The 24,814-nt window shown below is 42.7% G+C and overlaps 1 protein-coding gene across 1 annotated transcript; it reads left to right on the plus strand.

Moving 5' to 3' along the window:
* The first annotated feature begins 3,633 nt into the window (after positions 1 to 3,633).
* Positions 3,634 to 23,480, plus strand: MSANTD1 (Myb/SANT DNA binding domain containing 1). Its single transcript, XM_035112932.2, has 3 exons — positions 3,634 to 4,009; positions 18,907 to 19,191; positions 22,910 to 23,480. Exons 1-3 carry the CDS (start codon positions 3,756 to 3,758, stop codon positions 23,148 to 23,150), a joined length of 780 nt encoding a protein of 259 aa, XP_034968823.2. The 5' UTR covers positions 3,634 to 3,755; the 3' UTR covers positions 23,151 to 23,480.
* Positions 23,481 to 24,814: the final 1,334 nt, after the last annotated feature.

A 24,814-nucleotide genomic window follows, 5' to 3' on the forward strand; every position in this document is an offset into this window, starting at 1 on the left:
GATTTGATATCCCGCTTTATCACCACCTGAAGGAGTCTCAAAGCGGCTAACATTCTCCTTTCCCTTCCTCCCCCACAACAAACACTCTGAGAGGTGAGTGGGGCTGAGAGACTTCAGAGAAGCATGACTAGCCCAAGGTCACCCAGCAGCTGCATGTGGAGGAGCTTGGATTCATTGGTACAAGGCAGTATATAAATGCAGCAAGTAAATAATTGGTCTCTCTAAATATTTATTCCAAACCTCTCCTACTTTTCACAATTCTGATTTATCTGTGATTTGGTTGGGGAGATATATCCCTGAGTAGGAACCATTTCAACCATCATATTCTTTATTCCTCTAAATAACTTATAAACAAGTGGACCAGCACTGTCATATAAACCATAGGTGAAACAAGGGGTGGTTTAACGTGAATGCACATTGTACTGGTTCACAGTGCTGCCACACAGTTCATTCCTGCCACACCACAAGGACTCAGGTCTGGGTTTTGATGTCTGAATCTGGTCTTGTGGTTTGCTTGGGGAAAACCACAAACGCGGGTTCAGATGTCATTTGCTTCCTGGCAGCGCAGCAACAGCAAGAAAGGAGTGGAGTGAAAATTCATTCACATTACAGTTTGTTTTCAGCTCTGTTTAATGTACAGTGGTACCTCGGTTTAAGTACACAATTGGTTCCGAATGTCTGTACTTAACCTGAAGCGAACTTTCACATTGCAAGTAATGGAAAGTGGATTAATCCTTTCCAGACAGTCTGCGGAGTACTTAAACTGAAGCGTACTTAACCTGAAGTGAACTTTCCCATTGAAAATAATGGAAAGTGGATTAATCCATTCCAGATGGGTCCGTGGAGTACTCAACCTGAAGCGTGCTTAACCTGAAACAAACTTTCCCATTGAAAGTAATGGAAAGTGGAATAATCCGTTCCAGACGGGTCCGCGGAGTACTTAAACTGAAAGTACTCAAACCGAAGCGTACTTAAACCGAGGTATGACTGTAATGTGCAAACTAGACCTTTGAATGTAGCGTTCAGTAAGCTTATTTTGTTATTTCCAGTTAGTAGAAAACCGGATTTTAGCCATGCAAAAATCAGCATGTCCTCCAATCAGGAAAAAGTCATATGGTTTATCGGAAATAAATGAGGAAATATTCCAAAGCATTTCTTTTGCATGCACTTGCTCTTAGTTTCTTCCTGTCTTTCTCACGGCTTCCTTCTTCCACATGTTTTGACTCTCTGCTCCTTTCAAGTGCTCCTTTCCCTCGCTTGGGAGCTTCCGCCATCTTGCCACTAGCTTCTACTTCCAGTTTGTTCTGCTTACCTGCTGGGTGGCCCACAGGATAAGAACGGAGCAGCCGCTGTAACCACAATTCTTCCCACACATGCTGCAGTTGTGCCAGCTGCTCTTCATACACACACACACACACACACACACACACTGCTCTTCTCTCACGTGTAGCTATACCACTCTGCAGAATCACAATCGTGGACCACCAGAATGAAGCTCATGGGCAACTGGTGGTCTGCAGCCCACACTTTGAGAAGTCCTGCTTATATTCTTCTGTAAGCCACTTTGCAATTCTGGAGGAATCCAAACCCATGCAGTTTGGGAGGAATGCATATTTACATTTGTGGGTCAGACACATGCTGGCATTCACATACCTTTGGCTAAATTGCAAGAAGATGTGGGTACAAATCCTTCCCAACCCATGCCTTCTTTGGATAGATCTATACATGCAACAGTGGCCTGAAAACAACTCCCAATCTTTTCTCCAAGCCAACCACAGTTAAATTTGGATGTTATCATTGGTGCTTCCTGAGGCAATGCTTGGAAAGTCTGAAATGCACACATGGAATGAAAAGGAGACCCTGCTTCTAGTTAATCCTCCTCTTGGCTGCCATCTGTCACCTGGTCACATGACGCCTCCCAACTGGGTCTCTATGATATATTCCCCCCGCCCCCGGCCAGCATACAGTGGCACTTTGCCAGCCTTGAAAGGGTTGTTTTGCACAGGACCACTGACAGTTGCTGCTCAAAAGGTGCCTTTTGAGTGCCAGATTCTTCTATAGGAACCTGTGACATATCAACAAAGTGAATTGTGTTTTTTATTCGAACAGCATTTAAACCTTTCTCTCTCTAGGAAACCCTGATTCTGACTTCCTTACATTAAAGCACTACAGTGAAGGGGGGGGAGCCATTAACAAGGAATGGAACAGGAGGTCTGTGTTTACAGCCTTGAAAAAGGCATTTTGTGACCTCCTCTTCCTTCCGGATCCTGTGCTTTTCTGCTTGTTCAGATTGAGCAGGTAATTATTGTATAGGATACTTAAGTGTGGACTAAAGCACGTGAGAACCTTTCCTGGGGATTAGCAGCCTATGGAGTACATTATTTTCTGCTTCCCATTAATCTCTAGGAAACGCCCAGCACTGAGGTGCATATTGCTGTCTCAAAAATGAACACACACACACATTTTTTTTCTTCCCACTGCTATCTGGTATTTCTTTTAAAATGTGAGCAGTAGTTTCCTTTCTAATACAGAGAATTAATGCGCTGTGCATTAGCCATCAGCATTGCTTCACTGGATAAAGTGCCTGGACCTTAAAGCCAGAGCTGAGTCCATCATGTTTGCCACAGCGCAGACTCTGGAACGGTGCTTTGGGAAAAGAGATGCTGCGTTGCTATTATAACAGGGAACAAGATCTAGCCTTCGTTCTGTATGAAGAAAACTACTACATAAAAACGGCAATTTGTTTAGAGTTTTTAATCCTCACGCCGTTCTCCCCATTTCCAGTTGCTTTTGCACAGTAAATAATCTTTATGGGTTCACCATAAGGCAGATTTAAAATGCCTCCGCTGCAGTCCCGAGGCTGCAGCACACGGCTGAATAAAAGACTCCAAACAGCATTGAAATTGTTCGGATTGCAAATACATATGTGGTAATATGAACCTACAAAAGGCAAATTCATGCTGACAGGGGTTGCTTAGCGGCAGACAAGCATCTTGGAGCCCAAACCGGCCCCTGGCTCTCTCTCTCCCTTGCACACACAAATCTGTAAACACAAATCTGTGTGCATGTTCCAGAAATAGGAATCTGGCACCATTTTAGCTGCTTAACTGTTTTCAGTGCTGCTGTTATATACTTCAGATGCTAACTATGCTTCCCCAAAGGTGTGAGACTTTTTAGACACAATTGTTGCAAAGGGGTCTTTTTTTGTGTACATGTCTTTCCCTCAACCTAGTGAATCTGTCAAGGCACAACTTAAAAGCTCATTCAGACAGCAGCCATGACCCCCTGCTTGCAGCAGATTGCCTAAAAGGTAAGGGGGGGAAAATCTAAAAACAAGTAAAAACTTAAAAGTAGCTTCTCAAAGGCTGCATAGATCTTTTGTTGTTGTTGTTTTTGTTAAACCTAAAGTGTTTAAAAGCTTTAATATTGATGGCCTGTCAACTTTGTCCTGATTCTTTGGCTTTCAGTTAAAAGGTTTTTGTTGTTGTAGCTTATGCAGTTGCTCTGTTGCTATGGAAACGTGACATCAAAATGACGTTTCTCTGTTTAAAAGCTTTTAACTAAATTCCTGCCTGTCAGATGTAGGCCCCATTTTGTGCACTCAAGCTTCAAGCTGTTGCAAAGAGGTTTCATGTGTTCTGTTGCCATTCAAATCCTGTAGCTTCATATGCATGCCTTGCACTGCAAAATCCTAAACTAAAAACTGAAATCTATATTAAGTGTTCTCTTTTAAAACCCTTTTAGGTCAATCAGGAATGGCTGCTGCAGAAATTCCCACTTATATTGTTTCTTCTCAGACTGAGAAGCACAGGAGGGCCAGGAATTGGACTGATGCAGAAATGAGGGGCTTAATGCTGGTTTGGGAAGAATTTTTTGATGAATTGAAACAAACTAAAAGGAATGCCAAAGTTTATGAGAAAATGGCTAACAAACTCTTTGAAATGACTGGAGAAATTCGACATGGAGAAGAAATAAAGATAAAAATTACAAACATGACATTCCAGTACAGGTAAGCTTCAGTTAATTCCTTTTATTTGGGTGATTTCTAGATATTAATCAGGCTCTTTGCCTTTCTGAAAATATATCTTGTAAAGAGAAAGGACAGATGAAAGATTAAAGGTTGTTCATAGGGCTCTTGAAAATCACTCTTAACAGCACCATGTTATCCTTCTTAATTTTTCTCCTTACTGCTTTCAAATGGTAGCATAACTTTGGTGGTGGTTTTTTTTGTTAATTACTGCTTTTATGAAACAAGGGAATGCAAAAGATAGTATGAATTATTGTTGTTTATGTTCTTATTTTTAGCTTTCACTTGCACTTAAACTGGCACAGCTTAGATCAATTTTGAACTGGTCTTCTCAAATGTAACTAAATACAATTTAAATAAAATAATTATTGCTAAAAAAAATCTCTAAATTTTGCCATCGCAGACTGAGGAAGTTACCCTCCGGAGGACTAAAATAACTGCATGCCTCACCACTGAGTGACACACGTTGCTATAATTGTAGCTAGCATTAGCGAAGGAACAATTACATTTGCAGACAGAAATCAGTGCACACTGTAAACACTGTTCCAGCTGGGGGAGGAAACTGAGGTATCTGAAATGAGATAATGAAGTATTTAGAGCCCATCAGGAGAGGAAGTTGGCTTAGGAAAATGAAATATTTGTAGCCTAGGGACAGAAAAATATTTGCATGGTGTTGAAAAGCATTTTCCTATTTCTAGGCGACATCTGCTTTTAGCTATGTTCTAATTTGTGACAACATGCAATCTCTAATATGGATCTGTTGGAGGTTAACTATAATTCATTAATCTGAAATACATGATTCCTTTATTTAATCTCTATTCAGTGCAGGAAAATAGTGATTAAAAAAAAGTAACAGGCATCCATGTTAAGTCTGCTTGTTTTGGGTTTTGTGGGCCTGGGTGGGTTAGGTTAGATTTGTTAGAACATAATTTTTTATATTTAAACCATATGCTGTGCAATCCATGACTCCCTATTAGCATTTATAAATTTGTGTCTTCTTTTTCACTTTGGCTAGATCATCTTAAGATGGTGACCTCTTAAGTTATTACGTATAAGTGTTTTGCATGAAACGGTGGATATTCTCAAAATGATGTTTTCACTTACATATCACCTTGCAGGATGGCACCAGCATCATTAACACATGTACACTCTGAAACACATAGTTTGTGCCCTTAGTCTGACAAGAGAGTGAGAAATCCAGAAAAGGTGGGCTGAAGTTTTTAGAACCCACCTTTGGTTCATAAATTGAGATGGTCCCCAAAGCATAAAGGAAAAAGAGATGAACATATTCCATGTCTTTCTCTCACACAACACATGAATGTGTATGCATAGAAATATATCTGCATACACTATCTCTCACACACATAAAATCCATATTTTTAAGAACCAAAATGTTTTGAAAGTACAATACTGGGAGCTTTGACACGACCCTCTGACCATGACATACTCACAGTACCTTAACCGCTGGGACGGGACCCAGAATACAACTGGAATTGAGAGCATCCTACTCTATTTCTTTTGCTCATAAACTTAAACTGTGCTAAAAACAAAGACATCTAAAATATTTGCAGACTGAACATTCAAGTTTAAATATTATGGCTCTGTGTACATGAATGATAATCTGGACACATACAGCAATACCTTAATTAATTTCCAAAAAAACCCTGAAATGTTCTGAAGAGCTCTGCTTCACTTCAGTCCAGTAGCTAAGATTCTACAAAGCTTGATATAGACCAGAAGTAGAGATTACTAGAGGAATTGCAATTTCTTCCCCCACTGCCTTATTGCATTCAGCTGCGGCTGAGACTGTTCTAGTTCACAAGGGAAGGTGTAAATATCAATTATTATTCATCATGCTGTTTGCAAAATGGAGTGATCTGGATGGGCCTCTTCCCGAGAGAGACTTACGGCAAATACCACTTTTGGTGCTTCCCCTTTTCCATGTTCACAATCAAAAATCACCAAAAAGCACTATCAAGTATGCATGGAATTTTTAAAAGTGATAAACAAGACATTTGTAACACTTGTTAGCATTTGTAACGTTTAATTTTAAAACCAGATGCATGCATATAATTGAAGAACCAAGCAGTGATGCAAGAAGAGCCAAGTGGTCACTATCCAGGCAATACATCTTCCCTCTTACTAGTTAGGCACCGTCACACGAGGAAAGGTCCTTGCTTGAGTGAGGAGTCATCCCACGCTCTCAATTAATACTTGAGCTAAGTGCTTAAGATTTACATAGTTCAACTTTTTTATAGATAAACCAGAGAAAACTAGGTATTGGAAATATGCTGTAGATCAGGCATTCCCAAACTGCGGCCCTCCAGATGCTTTGGCCTACAACTCCCATGATCCCTAGCTAACAAGACCAGTGGTCGGGGAAGATGGGAATTGTAGTCCAAAACATCTGGAGGGCCGAAGTTTGGGGATGCCTGCTGTAGATCCTGCAATAAGCCTACGTGCAACATATAAATGTATAAGAATTCTTCTGCACTTTGGTTTTCTGTTGTGGTTCGTTGTGGATAGAGAAAGTGAGAGTTGCACATCAGAGTTGCCGCCTCCCGCCCTCCGTCAGACTCTCCTCTTGAACTGGTAGCATGAATTGCGGAGTGGCTGGGAAGGATTTACCATATTATATAAGTCTAATAATAATGAGGATCCACTGTTATTTCAAGTTTTGTTTTAGGAAGACTGTGAGAGAAGGAGGAAGAAGCATCATCAGGTTTTCAGTTTGACCACGTAATTGAAAAGGGCATTGTTTTGCTCTACTTATTAAAAGTATAAGTGCCTCGGTTTATTCAAGCAAAATAATTACAAATTACCTCCCACCACCCAGTAACCTTGCTTGCCTAGTTGAGAAGTACCTGCGGCAAAGACCAGCTCCTTGGCAAGGCAGTGAGGGTGTTCTGGGCAGCTGTGACTTCAGGACTGGACCTCCTCAGCTGTAAAGCATCCAGCCAACATGATGCAGTGGAGCAACGTTGACAGCATGACCCCAAAGGGTGCCATGCCCTTTTTGAGTTTTATTTTGCTGGCGTAAAAAATAAAATAGAAGCTAGGCCTTTGTGTAAAAGTGTTGAGTTGTATGGAATGTTAATTATCAGCCGGTGGAGATGTTAGGAAAGAGAGATAACAGTTGTTCCATACTCCAGCATGTGAGCCTGTTCTTGTGGATCCTGCCCACTGCCCACCACCCACCCATTCCATGCTGGGCTTGCAGACCTGTGTTCCTTTTCTCCCTAGGCTCTGGTTATTGTAATGTGGATTTAATGAGTACTTTGTTGGCTGGTTGGCTGCAGTACAAAACAGAAGTGGTTTCTGCTCTAGTATGAGAGCCTGTTAGTGGAACCTGCCTGCTGTGTGAGAGGCAGGAGAAACACCCAAGGTGGGCTAGAGAGAGGGGGGGCTGGATTGCTGCAGGGGTTGCTGGAGTTCCATATATCCAATGTGATTTGTGGGTATTTTGTATTATTTTGATTCATTTATGGCATTTTTCTTTCATGTTTATATGTTTTCCACTGCTTTGGAGACCTTTTGGTCAAAAAGTGGTAGACAGGCAAATCCCCATTTGCGTGCGATGGGCACTTGTGCAACCACTGATGCACACACCGTTTTGGCACCGAAAGGGGGCAGGGCGTACTTGTGCACGTCCGACTGACACATGCGGTGGATAGTAACGCAAGTTATATATGGGGAGTTATCTAGCACAGCAACAAATACCATATTTTTCCATCTATAATACGCCCCCATGTATAAGACTAATTTTGGTGACTCAGATTTAAGAAAATGGGGGGAGATGTATCCGTGTATAAGATGCCCCCTAATTTTTGACATTATTTTTTTAAGGAAAATAGTCTCATACATGGAAAAATATGGTATATCCAGAGTTAGAGATGGAGTAGCAAGCACATTAAGGAAGCCTGAGGAATTTTTTCAGGACAAATTCCAAAGCAGCCCACCTGATCCACACCTTCTGGATTAATGTGTATATAGAAACATATTTATCTTTCGGAATCCCCCCCTTGAACAAATTTGACAAGGTGGTCTGGAGGTTACTTTTAATTAAGTTTTACAAATGTATATATTTACAAGTACGTTGTTAGAGGCTGCAAATGGAGGCAGCCATGTTTTTTCCTTACTTTATCCCTGGGAGGGACAGCGACATCCTTGCATCTCTTTGTTCCAGATGAATTTGCGGCCTTATTTTGAATGTGTGTAGTGCAAACAGAGGTAGCAGCTCTCTAGCTGCTTGGAGTGATGACTTGGATTGGGGGGGGGGGGAAGACAATATTTTATGAAATACCCAATCAGTTCTTTTTCGTAAGAATTTTGTTTGGAATTTTGAGGGAAGAAATTACACATTAATTGAGAAAATGGATAGAATAATCACATGTGAAACTAATACATACATTGTTGTTTATGGAGGAGCAGTCTACAGTATATGGGTATTTAAATTGCCTAGTACTATATATTATTTTACAATGTTACTAGAAACCTTTTCTATTAGAACCAATTTTTGTAGAAGTAAAAGGTGTCTAAAACATTTTTGTTCTGTTTTTTTTAACAAACCCTTGTGATGTGTAACAAGTAACTAAAGAGTTAACTGTGTTCTGTATAGCACCTGACCACTGAGGAATATCATGTTACAGAATGTACCAGAAGTGTTTCTGTATGTTGCAGTTGGTTTCGTTTCTGCCTGGGAGACGGTCGCAAGATGTCTGCGCTCTCACCAGGTTGTTTGTTATTTTCTCTCTAGAATAAACTTAAGTAGTTATTAGAACACTTTGGACTCTGTGTGTTCTTAAGAGGCTTTTTATCCAACGGCTATACAAGCTTTCGCTGTGTGAGAAGAATAACTCTGCTGTGTGTGTGTTTTACTGCCAGCCCGGTTCTACGTAAGCAGAGAAGCTGAGAGGAAGCGCGCCGGGCGATAATCAGAGGCTCCTAATTGAGTCATAAACAACTCAACGGAGCCCTATACCCGTCACAGGTTATGGATCATAGGTCATGGGCCACCTGTCACAGGTTCTGGGTGACAGGTTATGGGAGATAAGAGGTCCTGAACCTGATCAATCACCAAAGCAATAAAAGGTGATTGCAGCTGTAAAAGCCGTGGAGAAAGCCGGTGTAAAGAGCTAGCTGGGAGAAACCTGTTGTTTTGCAGTCGGCAATCAATAGATGCACTCGCTAGCAGAAAGACCCTGTACCAGAAGGCTGGGATCCGCAGTCTACCCGGAGGAGCAACGTGAGCTATTCTGAGTGAGTACACAGACACGGAGCCCGGGGGTGGACAAGATGGCGGAGCAGCTACAGGAGTCATTTGTCGTGCCGTTCCAGAGGTTGAATGGCGACAACTATGCAGAGTGGAGAGAAAGGGCCAGAATGTGGTTGCTAGGAAAGGATTTGTGGACTTGTGTGTTAAATCCTCCAACCCCTGTCGCTGATAATTCAGCAGCTGAGGCACAGAGGTTTGCAGCAGAAACCAGGAAAGACAATAAGGCTCTATGTGCCATTGCCATGAGCTGCGATACTACGCAACTGCCCTATGTGCAAAATGCTGAGAATGCCAAGCAAGCCTGGGACAGTTTGGCGGATGAGGAACAGAGACGCCAGAAAGAATCGGCTGAGAAGGGGGGCCATGGGCGCAGAGAAGCCAGTGGGGGTGCAGTAAAAAGCACTGAGGAATCCACTGTGAGTGCGTGCGCAACAAGGCTTTGTTTTCGGTGCCAGGAGCCGGGGCACGTAGCGAGATTTTGCCCAGCTCCGGAAGCAGCCAAGGTCACTCAGCCAGGTGCCAGGCAACCCAGCGGACGTGGTCGTGGGACCAGCCAGCAGCGCCGAGGCAGAGGACGTGGGAAAACTCCAGATAAGCCTGTCAGCCGTCTTTCTGCTGCCTTAGCAACGATTCGAAACAAAGGACAGGACAGTTTCACTTTTATTATCGACTCAGGCAGCAGCCATCATCTTGTACCTCCTTCAGGACAGATCCTGAACTGCAGGCCACTTGAAGATGAAAAGAGCCTGCATCTTGCTGATGGTTCTTCTGGAACAATTAAAAACAAGGGTGTTTTTTATATGCAATGCTTAGACACTAACCTTGATGTTTATGTTGTACCAGGCATGGAAAATGGTCTTTTAAGTGTGTCTTGCTTATTGTGTGAGGGCTTTGAAATAAGTTTTGCCAATGGTGTTTGCAAAATTGCCAGAGATGGGGCTGAGCTGGTAAGTGTTACTGTTGGGTCTGATGGTCTGTTTGTCCTAGATGGGAGGGGGCAAGCAGGTGGAAGTAACACTGGTGATGCTCAGGCTAAAAGTGCCAATACCCCAAAGGGCACAGAGGGCGCTATCCATAAGGATTGTATTCATGCTTGGCACAGAAAATATTGTCACATGTCTTTTCCTTATGTGAAAAAAGCCCCTGATTTTGTCAAAGGTTGCAGGTTCAAGCCATGTCAAAAACACCTGCAATGCCGAGCATGTGCGAAAGCGAAGACGAAGAGATGCTCTTATCCTAGGTCTGAGAGGAAGAGCACAAAGCCATTTCAGTTAGTGCACTTGGATATTTCTGGGCCTATGTCAACGTTAAGTTTAGGTGGTTCAAAATATGTTTTGTGTCTTCTGGATGATTTCAGCCATTTTTCCTGGGTCATAACACTGAAAGAGAAGGGGGAGGCTGCCAAAGTGATACAGGAGTGGGTAGCCGAAGTAGAACTACAGTTCTCCGTCACTGTCCAGTGTTTTCAGAGTGACAGGGCGGGAGAGTTTTTGAGTGCAGAACTACAAGGGTTTTTCCGAAGCAAGGGAATTAGACACAGAAAAACCGCTCCTTTTAGTCCACAGGAGAATGGTTTAGCTGAAAGGAAATTTAGAACGCTGTCTGAACTGGTGGAGGCAACGTTGTTTGATGCAGGACTACCCCAGAAGTTTTGGGGGGAATGCTATAAATTTGTGAATTATTGTTCAAACCGCGCTTTTAATTCAGTTGTGGACAACACACCCTACTACATGTTGTATGGCAAAGTTCCGAAGGTGCACTATTTCAGAACTTTTGGGTGTGAGGCTTGGGTTCTAATTCCAAAGCAGAAGCGCAGAAAGGGAGGATCAAGATCCAGAAAAATGATCTTCTGTGGTTACGAACCAAACTCAAAGGCTTGGAGGTTTGTACCAGCAGAGGGGGACCAAACCCGCGTTCACATTAGCAGGAGTGCTACGTTCTGTGAACAAGAGGGCTGGAGACGCATTCATGCTAACCCCGAAGTTCTTCTTGACTGGTCTTCAGGTTTTGACCAGGAAGAGGAAACTCAGGTAGCTGATGCTGGAGTTCCAGGTGCTGCAGGACCAGATCCAGGTCAGGCAGCTGGTCCAAGTGGTGTAGCTCCTAAGGAAGTGAAGCAAGTAGTCAGAAGCGCACCGACTTCACCCCAGGTCAAGCCTGGGAAGTACAGCAAACGTGGTAGGTCACCCACTTCACCCAAAGCAAGCCCAGAGGGGGCTGCAAAGCGTAGTAGGTCTCTTGACAGTGCTGCTAGTCCGAGAGAGCCACAGTCAGAGACAAGCAGTTCGGATTTAGAGGGGGAAGATGTGGGACCAAGGCGTTCAAAACGCACCACAAAAGGTAAACCACCTGAAAGGTTTTCAGCTGTCAGTGTATGGGCGAACCTAGCAGTGTGTGAGCCTGAAAGCTTTGAAGAGGTGCAACAGTTGTCAGTGGAGGAAGCTAGGAAGTGGAACGTTGCAATGGAGAAAGAGTTGAACTCCATGCAATCTCTTGGTGTGTATAGCCTAACACAGTTGCCAGAAGGTAAGAAAGCAGTCAGTTGTAGGTGGGTCTACAGGCTGAAACCCACAGTGACTGGAGAGCCTCAGTACAAGGCTAGATTAGTGGCTAGAGGTTTTACTCAGAAGAAAGGAATCCACTACACAGATGTCTTTAGTCCGACTTCGAGAGCGGAATCTTTCAGGATGCTTTTAGCGACTGCAGCGCAGAGAGGCCTAGTGGTCAACCACTTTGATGTGGACACCGCTTATTTGAACTCTGACCTCCAGGAGGAGTTGTACATGTTGCCTCCTCCAGGGTTTGAGAGTGACGTGCCAGGTCAGGTGTGGAAGCTGCACAAGTCGATCTACGGTCTGAAGCAATCCGCTAAAAATTGGAATTCATGTCTTGATTCTGTTTTGAAGAGCCTAGGTTTCAGGAAGAGTCTAGCTGACAGTTGTCTGTATCTCAGAGGTGAAGGAGAACAGCAAGAACTGTTGCTTGTCTATGTTGATGACTTGATCTGCTTAGCAAAGAGCCAGATGCAAGTGCAGAAGTTTGCAAAAGAGCTAGGCAAGAGGTTCAAACTCAAGAATCTAGGTGCAGTGAATGTTTATCTAGGTGTGCAGATAGACAGAACTGAGGATGGAAGTTTCTTGCTCAGTCAGAAAGGCAAGATTGAACATTTGCTTGAGAAGTTCAGAATGTCTGACTGTAAAGGGGTCAGAACACCCATGGAGACAAACTTTGTGAAAGAGTCACAAGTGAAAGACAAAGTAGCGTTTGAGAGTCCTGAAGTGTTTCAGTCAGCGCTAGGAAGTCTGTTGTATTTGTCACAATGGAGCAGACCAGATATTGCTTTTGCAGTCAATTTGCTCAGTAGAGAAGCATCGAAACCTAGCGTGCATGCTTGGAATGGCATTAAGAGAGTGCTTAGGTATTTGCAGGAGACCAAAGAGTATTGTTTGGAGATGTCAGCGCAAGGTGAGCCACAACTCACTTGTTTTGCAGATGCTGATTGGGCCAATCAGGAGGACAGGAAGTCAGTGACTGGTTTGGTAGTCAAGTTTGGAAATGCCCTGATTGGTTGGCGGTCGCGCAGGCAAAGCCTAATAGCAATGTCTTCCACGGAAGCCGAATTCTGTGCGTTGTCTGCGACATGCACTGAATTGGAGTACTACAGATGTTTGGTCCAGGAAATCTGGGGTGATTGTAGCCAGCCCATCACTGTTTGGGGCGACAATCAACCATCTTTGAGACTGGCGGAGTCTGGACAGTTCAAAGCCAGAACCAAACACTTAGACATCCGCTTCCGAAACGTATGTCAGAGCATACAGGTAGGCTTGGTGAAGTTGAGGTATTGTCCAAGCCAAGAGAACCTAGCAGATGGGTTCACAAAACCCTTGAGTTTCCAACGGCATGGGGAATTCTGTGAAGGGTTGGTTTTGGGGTAAGTTTGGATACCCGCTATCCCCAGTGTTCAGGTGAGAGGGGGTGTGATGTGTAACAAGTAACTAAAGAGTTAACTGTGTTCTGTATAGCACCTGACCACTGAGGAATATCATGTTACAGAATGTACCAGAAGTGTTTCTGTATGTTGCAGTTGGTTTCGTTTCTGCCTGGGAGACGGTCGCAAGATGTCTGCGCTCTCACCAGGTTGTTTGTTATTTTCTCTCTAGAATAAACTTAAGTAGTTATTAGAACACTTTGGACTCTGTGTGTTCTTAAGAGGCTTTTTATCCAACGGCTATACAAGCTTTCGCTGTGTGAGAAGAAGAACTCTGCTGTGTGTGTGTTTTACTGCCAGCCCGGTTCTACGTAAGCAGAGAAGCTGAGAGGAAGCGCGCCGGGCGATAATCAGAGGCTCCTAATTGAGTCATAAACAACTCAACGGAGCCCTATACCCGTCACAACCCTTTCAGCTGTTATTCTAAAAGATAAAATAAAATTTAAAAATCCCTCCAGATTTCCAACTTTCCAACTTTTTCCACTGGGAAAAAAGTGAAATAAAACCATCAGAGGAAAAAAGAAGTCCAGGAACCATTTGACCCCAATCTTATTTGTTGTCCCCTACTCTTCACATTTCTATTCTCAGCTCTGTTTACAAGGATATTGAGAAGGAAGGAAAGAGGAAAGGACACCTTTATTTCCCCTTTGCCAGGAATCCTTTATCCTGCAATGGAGCAATAAAATGCTCAGGTTCAAGACTGACAACCAGCCCCAAATCTGAGCCCTATAGTGATAGGTTGTACAGCACAGGAGGTGGGAAAGGAAAAGATGTGTCATCCCCCTCAATATGTCCTTTTTTTAGGAATGGAACTTGCTGGAATAAAGTATTGCACCTCATTTTTCACCCCTCCAAAAGTTCTGTGTAAAGCATCCTTGTATATCTAATTTCCACACTTCATAAAATGTGATCCATATTTTTTAAAACATCAAAATTTTCTCAAGAGTCGCTGGGTGCAGGAGTTCACTATCTAGATCCTTGCTATGCTTTTCAGTGTGGATTCTTTGATGTCGTAATTGGAGAGAGAGAGAAATCTCCCAAATTGCTTCAGAAAGTTGCATTTGAATATTTTACCAGTTTTCTCTTCTATTTGAATAATTCATTCATAGCAGAGACACAACTTAAGTACTGCACTTTTGCTCCTCTCTTCCCTTTAGCCACCGATTGGCACATGAGCGATGTTATTTATAATTTATTTTGAAAGCTTTTTTACAAGCCTCCAGAGATTAATCTTGTTTTCATTCAGCAGGTCAAGTAGAGTATTAGCAAACAAAATACCATAATAAAAAAAAGAGAATCCAAGAGACAGGAATGCTATATTTTGAATGGAAAGAAACTGGAATGTGTATATACTTTTATTGATTGATTGATTGCACTTGGTACTTTGAAAAGCATCAACTATATGAAAAGCCAGGTGTAAACCCTAGGATCCTAGGATTCACATAAGGATGTAACATTGCTTCGTTACTCAAGACTTGAATACTCACAACTGAGTGTGGGAACTCAAGTTACTTGCAGTTATTGAAAGGTTATTTAATCGTACATTTCATATACTGCTCAGTATAAAAAGAAATTTCTGAGCAGTTTACATAAAGTATAACCAGAAAAATAACGCAGTTCATATAAGAATACAATAACAGCATTCAAATAAGACTTCTTAAAAGCTAAATAAAAAGAGCAGAGCCGTATAATGTTACTGTAGGTAAAACAGAGCATTACATAAACAAACAAACAAAAAACTGGGAATCAGTGTATAGGGAAAACTTGTGCAAATATATATGACTTTAAGAGGTGCTTAAAGCTGGTTGCTGTGTCTGCCTCTCAACCCACCTGAGGGAGGCCATTCCTAAGCATCAGTGCTGCCACCAAAGAAGTCTGCTTGTCTGTTGTCACCAAGGGACAATCCACTGGTCCTTAGACGACTAGTTGGATTTCCTCAGAAGGTCTTGGTCTGTACTGGGGGAAGCAATCTGCTAGGCAAAATGGTCCCCATTTCTTAGAGTACTGTTGGTCTATTTAATTTTTTTGATGGCTTACATCAAAGCCATCAGAGAATTGTAGAGTTGGAAGGAACCACGGGCTCATATAGTCCAATCCTATGCAATGGAGGAATCGGAACTAAAAAAAACCATGCAACCTCTGCTTAAACTCCTCCAAGGAAGGAAAGTCCACCACCTCTCAAAGGTGTGTCAAACAGCTCATACTACCCGAAAGTTCTTCCTGATGTTTGGTTGGAATCTCCTTTCTTGTAACTTGAATCCATTGGTCTGGGTCCTACTCTTCAGAGCAGGAGAAAACAAGCTTGCTGCATCCTCCATGTTGACAGCCTTTACATATTTGAAGCTGGCTAACATATCTCCTCTCAGTCTCCTCTTATCAACCGTTCTTCATAAGGCTTGGTTTCCAGACCCTTGATTATCTTGGTCGCCCTCTTCTGCATAAGTTCCAGCTTGTCAATACCCTTCTTGAATTGTGGCGCCCAGAACTGGACACACGACTCCAGGTGTGGTAGGACCCAGGGAGTTATCTGTTGACGCTGCAGCCATCAAATGATGACTGTGTGAATGTTACAATGTTATTAAATGAGGATGTGAAGTTCTATTGTGGGGATTTGAACCGCCGACCTTCTAATCGGCAAGCCCTAGCTAATATGTAGGACTACAGCCTAAGGCTACATCCCAATACTCTCTCACCTGGAAGTAAGTCCCATTGAACTCATTGAGACTTTTCTGAGTAGAAGTGCACAGAAGTGTACTGTAAGTGATGGATAGAGGTTCACCTGCTAATGTTTTGTGTGTAATGCAGCTGCTAAAGGCGGAGGAAGCTGCCCAAAACAGAGAAAATAATTCTTGGCAACACTAATTGTGCAAGAGTGTTCAGTTCTGCTCCAGCTCTGTCAAGGGTAACTTACATAAATGTCCTCAGGGGCAATTTTTCTAGGGAGTGGAGACATTTACTTGTTAACTGGCATGAGTGGTGGACACACAAAATCAAGCTGTAACTGTTAAATTTTATTTCCATAGTAGTTTTAAAAAGTGGGATTCGCTAAGTTTTACTCAGAGTAGATTCACTGAAATTCCAATGGCCTTGACTAAGTTAGGTCCATTAATTTTAGTGGCTCTTCTCTGAGTAAAACTTAATTTAAGCACCCAAACAAACCAAAGTTTCATCCTTTATCCCATTAGTGGTGTTCTTCATGAAGACTTCTCTGAGAAGACTAAATTATGCTGTTCCTAATGTAAATGATATATGCTATGAAGGATATTTCCTCACTATTAATTCAAGCACTTAATTCTGTCGTTCTTCAGTATTGTCTCTCTGGTTTTGTTTGGACCTGTGTAATTCTTGCTAAATGCCAGGTGTCCTCTTCATCTCACACGCAATCTTGAAAGCCTCCTCAATGGAAAAAGCAGATAACTGGGCACTTGGTTAGAGAACGACACAGTTAATTATGAGTATGGGGTGTCTCCAGAAAAACTAATTTGGGGCCATGAAATTTGTATCTGTAATTGAAATAGGGGAAGAATTGCTTTCACGTTAGACTGGTTCTTTTTTATGCTTTAAATACCCCAGCCTTATTTTTCAGTCAACAGGATCATGGGGAGCACATCAGAAATATGCAAAGGAAAAAGCGTTTCAAAGCGCCAAAATTCTGACATGCTTTTTCCATTCAAAAGGTGGCAATCACCTACCACCAGCACTTGAAATGTTTAAAGCTAAACCCCTAGCACAGTTATTATACGGGGCTCAGATTCGGACAGACGCTCACCTTGGATCTTGGGCCTTTGCGCCACGGCGCTAGTCGTGCTTAAGATGGCCCTGCCTGTGTTCCAAATGCTTCATTGCGCTTGGAGGCTAATCTCCCCTCTGTTTAATAACAGATTTGGTGTAGGATTTAATTATTGGCTTCGTCTAAATTGAAACCCCACCGGTCTACTACCCTTAGTATCACAAGATTGCCATGAAAGCGCTTGGACTAAAATTGTCAACCAAAAGCTTTACGCGCCTTCACTTTTGCAAGATTGAATATACTGTACTGCCTTCGGCTGTACTTGAGGGTCAATTTCAAAAAGTTCCGCTGGGAAAACAGTTATGTCCCTGTGGAAATGGCAGTATTGAGTGCTTCTGGCTTGCACTCTTTCTAAAGTTTTGAGGAGTGAGGTCATTACCCCTCTACTTTTATCCATGACTGGTTGCTCAACCTTTGCTACTGTGTCCTTTTTTCTAGCAGATCAAGATGATCAGGTGACAGCAATAACTGCAAAAAACCAATAAAAAAGCAGGGGCAGTTAGAATAAGATCTATTACTTGATTATTGATGGAAACCTCCAAAATGTATTTTGTATAGTTAAGTTTTAACCTCTATCTTCAGTACATTTTATTTTATTGCTATGGCTAGTGGCTGATGCAAATAAAGATTCTTCTGGTCATCTATCCAATCAGGCTTTTGCCATAGCTGCCAAGTTTTCGCTTTTCTCGCGAGGAAGCCTATTCAGCATAAGGGAAAATCCCTGTAAAAAAGGGATAACTTGGCAGCTATGGCTTTTGCTTAGGTAGAGGTGGCCTTTCCTTATGGATGTGCTGATCTTGTTAATGTGTTATACAGAAATTGATCTGTTTGGTCTTATTGTTTATGATGTTTTTAGTGTAATCTGCTCTGAGATTTATTTTTAAAATAAGGATGGGCTCTAAATTCTTCAACTAAATAAACAGTAATGCCCACCCTGTATGAATACACTTCAGCCCAATGATCAAGACATCGGGACTTGTGCTAGTCCACTATGCTGCCTTAGATAATTTCTGCTAAATTGTTTATTTATTGTTTTTAGAATCCACCTTTCAACCAGAAGGTTCACAGAACAATACTCAGGATTATATTAAAAGACTATGAAACATAATATAAAACCAGTACGTCTCATAAAAAACAACCAGCATAACAGTAAAAAGAGAATTCATTAGTTCAGCTGGCCCCAAACATCTGAAAGTGTTTCATAATACCAAAAAGCTTCTAATGTGGAGGACAATTGTATTTCATTTAACAACCAGAAAGCAAGGAGTTCCTGCTCCATGTTGTCATGCTATTAACCATAGTTGTTGATAGAATTACAGCAGTGTATCTCCCATGGACCTTAAAGCCCAGGTTGGAAAATGATGGAAGTGACCCTTCCTCAAACACTTGTGTGTTTGAAGAGCATTTTCTGTCAAAGTGTTCTTTCTTGGCCTCTTAGAATATTACAAGTTCTTCAGCAGAACTGACAATTTCAAGAAATCGTTGCCTCTTGCAAAAGTTTGGAGTCAGAAATGAAGAACAAGTATTTGGTTTGCTTGAATGGGAGTTCAGTTGGAAGTCAATTAATCAGCTGAGATGTGCACATTCTCCAAGGCCAGTTGGATGATGTACAAAATGCATTTGAGATATGCACATTCCTTAGGACCTTTTGGAGATTATGTATACTGACCAGGAAATGTGCACAATTAATGAACAGATTATAATGTGCACAGCTCAATTTACATCCCTCCCAACACACACACACACACACACACACATTTTTATAGTAGGGTTTTTTAAACCTGCATGAAATTACTGAGTTTTCATGATTATTTCTTTCATTGCAGGAAATTAAAATGTATGACTGATAGTGAAACGCTTGCACCTGATTGGCCTTACTTTAAAACCATTGATAGAATACTCTCTAAAGTGTCAGAGCACAATGATGTGAAAATGCATGACAGTCAGCTGCCAGGTCCTTCAACATCCCAGACTGAGGCATCACAGTCACCATCTGCCAAGTCTACTCCACTCTATTTGCCTTATAACCAGTTCACATATGAAGGGAGAGAAGAATTTTTTGAAGATGAGCATTCTGAGAGCTCTTCCAGCTTACTTTCTTATAAGTTAAGGTAACAGTTATGTATTACTTTGATCTTTTACATATTGGGCCCTATGTGGGATATAGGATAAAAGCTGCAAAAATCTATTTCTCTAAGGACCACTTAATTTGGGGGCTTCAGGGGCTCTCTGTTTTCTTCAGCTGTGAAGGGTCTATTAGTAGTTATAGTTTAGTCAGATGTATGCAAAGGGTTGCTGTCTTTTAATGTGAAAAATTATAGGCTCCCATTTGTGGGATTCGAGACCATCTCCATCAGCAACTCACAGGGAGAAGTGATACAGTGAGGTCTCCCCCATCAATTGGACCCAACCTCCATCTGATCCTCCCCTCCTAGAACCATCACAGGCTTATTTTCCTCTTCCCTCACTGTCTGTCCCTTTTTGTATAGTGATCTACCGGTAGAACATTGGATGTCTCTGGTAGATCACTGGCTCCCCCCAAAGCAGCTGAACAACATTGCATTTCCCCCCTGCACCCCAATGAAACGGGGCTTTCTCCCCCCCCAAAAAAGGGGGTAGATCACCACCAGTTTTTAACTCTGTGAGTAGATCGCAGTCTCTTGGGAGTTGGCAACCCCTGTAATGTATCATAGCTGCCAAGTTTTCCCTTTTCTCGCGAGGAAGCCTATTCAGCATAAGGGAAAATCCCTGTAAAAAAGGGATAACTTGGCAGCTATGATGTATAGCATTGAGTTACTTGTAAGCCGTTGTTTTAAACTGTGAGTTGTCTTGAGGGCATTGACACAAAGACAACATATACTGTAAATGTGGTAAGTAATTAAAAAGGTAGTCCAGCTACCAAGACTCAAGGGGTGTATTTTGACCATGAATGAATGGCAAGACTAGTGACCCTGACAAAGCTCATAAAGTGACCTATTTTGAGTTCTATCTATCACTAGATAGAATTCACTAGACAGAAATCGTAATTCTCAAACTTATAACAAACCATGACTTTGATCTTAAAAATAATAATAATCCATAATTCAAACCAAGATTAATTATGAGTTACTAGATATTAACTTGCACCTTAGTCATGGTTGGCCTGACTAAGCAGCCAAATTCTGTTTCACTGTATCTGAAGAAGTGTGCATGCACATGAAAGCTCATACCAATGACAAACTTGGTCTCTAAGGTGCTACTGGAAGAAGAAGAAAATTTATTTTGTTTCGACTGCCCAAGACCAACACAGCTACCTACCTGCAGCCAAATTCCTTCACCTTTGTGCATGCTCAGAAAATTATTGTTGTAACCATTTAGTTTCCAAAGGAAATGAATAATATCTGTTCGCAATATACATGTGTGTAATGATTTTACTTTAACCCTTCAATTGCTCATTGACAAAAAATTTTTTGGGTGTGCATGTCAATGGAGCATCAAGCTTCTGTATGCATTTGAGCACTAACTAGATTTGGGATGGGAGGGGACAATTTTCTTTTGTTTTTTTGAAGGGGGCACTTGTTACCTAATTCCATTCTAGGATTTCTGAGAGCATTTCAGTCTATTTAAAATGGAAATTAAAGGAATGACAGAGGTCAGAGGAATATTTTCAGTCATCATGTGATGAACAGCTTGTCAATAAAAATATGATTGACATGCTGATCTACATCTACCCTAAGAATCATAGAACCATAGAATTATAGAGTTGGAAGAGACACCAAGGGTCATCTAGTCCAGCCCCCTGCAACGCAGGAATCTCACCACCTCCCAAGACAGTCTATTCCACTGTTGAACAGCTCTTACCATCAGAAAGTTCTTCCTAATGTTTAGTCGGAATCTCATTTCTTGCAACTTGTAGCCATTGATTCGGATCCTACCCCCCAGAGCAGGAGAAAGCAAGTGTTCTCTATCCCTTGAGATATTTGAAGATGGCTATCACACCTCCTCTCAATCTCCCTTTCTCCAGGCTAAACATACCCAGCTCCCTCAACCATATCTCATAAGGCTTGGTTTCCAGACCCTGGATCATCTTGATTGCCCTCTTCTGCACACATTCCAGCAAGTCAACATCCTTCTTAAATTGTTGGGCCCAGAACTGGACACAGTATTCCAGGTGTGGTCTGACCAAGGCAGAATAGTACCACTGCACCATGACTTCCCTTGATCTGGACATTATATTTCTGTTGATGCAGCCTAGAGGAGCATTAGCTTTTTTGCTGTTGCATTGCACTGTTGACTCATGTTAAGCTTGTGGTCTACTAAGACACCTAGATCCTTTTAGACCCCTAGTACTCTTCTATTGAAGGGACCCAGGTGGCTCTGTGGGTTAAACCACTGAGCCTAGGGCTTGCTGATCAGAAGGTCGGCGGTTCGAATCCCTGCGACGGGGTGAGCTCCCGTTGCTCGGTCCCAGCTCCTGCCAACCTAGCAGTTCGAAAGCACATCAAAATGCAAGTAGATAAATAGGAACCGCTATAGCGGGAAGGTAAACGGCGTTTCCGTGTGCTGCTCTGGTTCGCCAGAAGTGGCTTTGTCATGCTGGCCACATGATCTGGAAGCTATACGCCGGCTCCCTCGGCCAATAATGCGAGATGAGCGCGCAACCCCAGAGTCGGTCACGACTGGACCTAATGGTCAGGGGTCCCTTTACCTTTACCTTTTACTCTTCTATTATAAGTTATTTTAAATATGCAAAGTTTTTCACTAAAAGATACTGCTATGTTCCACCACAATCTCTACGCAGTGACAGACTCCAGGTGTTCCAAGTGCTTTTTCCACGGATTTAGGATATGTGGTTTCATTTACACATATATACGACCTGAGCATAAGATGGATTAGCAGCATCAACACCCCAACAGATCTTGTTCCTCCACTAGTCACAACTTAAGATCCGGCACAGATCATGCACACCTCTCTCTCTCCAGCTTCCAACTCTCACACACAGCTCTGGCTGTTGTTCACCTATGTAGCAGCCCGTTTGGGCGGGGCGGAGGAGAAAAGCCCACCTCTGCAAAGGAGCTACAGCATTTTGTCTAGCTTCCCCTTGCATTATGCTCTCATAGATATAGGATTGTAGGCCTGGAAGGCAAACCAGGGTTTCATCCAGACTGACCCCACCCCAAACTCTAAACTATACTAAACTATAAACTAAATTAGACTGTTTTTGGGTTTTATTTGCATTTCTTTTCTCTCATCACTCCTTGCGTTGTTTTCTCCACACTAGGTACATATACAACCAGCAACAAAAGATAACAGCTACAGTGAAGTGGGCTCTAGTCTGTTAAAACATATGGCATAATATACTTGCTAGTCTTTAGGTGCCAAAGACACTCTGTTGTTTATACTGCCTAACATAGCCAGCCCTCTGGCTATGTTATATAAAGCTTTATTTTCGGATAGAATCATAGAATCATAGAGTTGGAAGAGACCACAAGGGCCATCCAGTCCAACCCCCTGCCAAGCAGGAAACACCATCAAAGCATTCTTAGGAGGAGGAGGCTTGGGACCTTGGGTTGGTGGGATGTGCAGACAAACAGTATTCCCTGTGAAAACAATGCCAAGTGCTGGGTGAGTATATCAAATAATGCTTCCAGCTGGGTTGTAGGGGGGCATGGAATACCCAACAAGTTTGAAAGAAATTTGAGAAACTACAGGAGTGTTCCCTTGCTTTGCCAGGGTCCCCAACAGGGCAGCCCTGCTTTCGCCCAGGCCACGTGAACATTAAATATTACCCAACCATGTGATATAGCGGATTGCAAAAGCAGATTTAATGCCCAAATGTTTGCTTTTCAGAGCTGAAGAGAGACCCGTAAAGAAAAGGAAAATGCAGAGTTGTAGCTTTCAAAAGAAGAAACTAAAGCTAATGGAAGCAATGCTAGAGGAACAAAAGAAACTGAGTAGGGCAATGGAAGAGACTTGCAGGGAAGTGCGAAGGATTCTGGATCAGCAGAACATCATCCAAGTTCAGAGCCTGCAGTTGCAAGAGAGAATGATGAATTTATTGGAGAAAATGATATCTAAAGCCAATGTTTAGTTTCTTTTGCAGTGCTCCTGAAAATACAATATTTATCTATTTTACAAAAATTGCATATCCTAGGATTGCCTCTTCCTTCCAGGTAAATAAAAAATTGTAATGTAATTATGAAGAGTTTAATCAGTGTAGGAGGTGAGCCATCTAGACAACTGGGTGTTTCTTAATGAAATAAAATGTGGTATTGCTTTGTGAATTTTTTTTCTAGATTCTAGACAGTTTATTCGAATTGGGATGCTCAATTTAGGGCACCCAACTATTTTCTGTTCAATGACCTTGGAAATGACAGCACTTCACTCCCAGGGGCAGATGCAGTCCTCTTCTCAAAGCACACGGGAGCTCTGAAAAAATGAGGGATCACTTTGTCTAAAGTGCAGGGAAAGACTCAAAAGTCATTTGATTTTCTTTGTCTCACCCTCTGCGGTAGCAGAGAGGAGAAATCACCTGGTGTGGAAACAGTTGTACTTACATTGCCGGGAGACTAATCAAAATGCAATTTCATGATACATATTTTGAGAGGAAGCATATTTAAATGTAGCTTTTCATGTCTATTTTTTAAAAAAACCTGAGAATAATTTAGAAACTGGATAGAATGGATTTATGAGTGAACAATCTGTCTGCCCCCAACACAGGAGAGAGGAAGAGGGGTTGGCGCAAAAATCGCCCCGGAAATCTGCCTTCTGTTATCTGTGTAAGGTCATGAGCTTTGGCAACAGCCGGAGCTGAGCAGTAGGAGAAGGGGCAAGGCAGTTGGAGACAGTAGGACGCTGGAAGTGTATGACGACGCAACTCTGCTATCACAACAAAATCAAATGCAGGAGAAGCTCCCCATCCTTCTCACACTGCAGCACATCGGCGTGTGAATTTTTCACCCTTCCTCGTCACCTTGCCCTCTTTCCAGACACACCAAGTACTTGGGTCACTATTGCAGTAAAGTGATGGGGGGGGGGAAGGGCACTGCCAATACAGCTCCTTGCAAAAGGGACCCCTAGGTACACCGCTGATCACCAAACAGTACCAGTTGTGTGGTCTGCTGCAAGGAAGTTTGGGATTTAAACCAAAAGAGGATAGTCAGTATGCCCTTGAATCCCTGTTGCTGGGACCTTCAACGCAAGAGAGTGGCCACTGCAGCAGGGCCGTCTTACCCATAGGCACTAGGGGTGCGGGGCACCTGGGCACCGGGCTTTCAGGGGCGCCAGGCTGAGAGTCAGGGGCCAGAGAGTTGAGTCCAGGAAAGAGCCTGCCCGTTGGTTGGAACACCGCAGCGAGCTTTTCTGCTGCGGGCAGCTCTGCACCGCGAGTTCGGGGGCAACCGAGCCAGCGAGACACTGAGGCGGCTGGCTGGCTCCGCCCTCCTGCGTGCCTGGGACTGGGCAATCGGGGGGGGGGCAGGCAGATCTTTGCACCCTGGCACCACATATGCTTAAGACAGCCCTGCGCTGCAGTCAGATGCTGCTTGCATTCTTCTTAGGGGCATCTAGTTGGCTCTTGTGAGAACAGGAAGCTTGACTAGACGGGCCTTTGGCCTGATCCTGCACACTTTTCCTACGTTCAGTATGTGTAAAAACTTCAGACCTTTAGGTTACATTGGATGTCAAGAGATGCAGAGAACCAACCATGCACAATATTGGGGGGTATTAATTAAACACTGGCTGTAGGCAGTTTTA

Source organism: Zootoca vivipara, chromosome 9, assembly GCF_963506605.1.
Source record: "Zootoca vivipara chromosome 9, rZooViv1.1, whole genome shotgun sequence".
In the NCBI taxonomy this organism is placed as follows: Eukaryota; Metazoa; Chordata; class Lepidosauria; order Squamata; family Lacertidae; genus Zootoca; species Zootoca vivipara.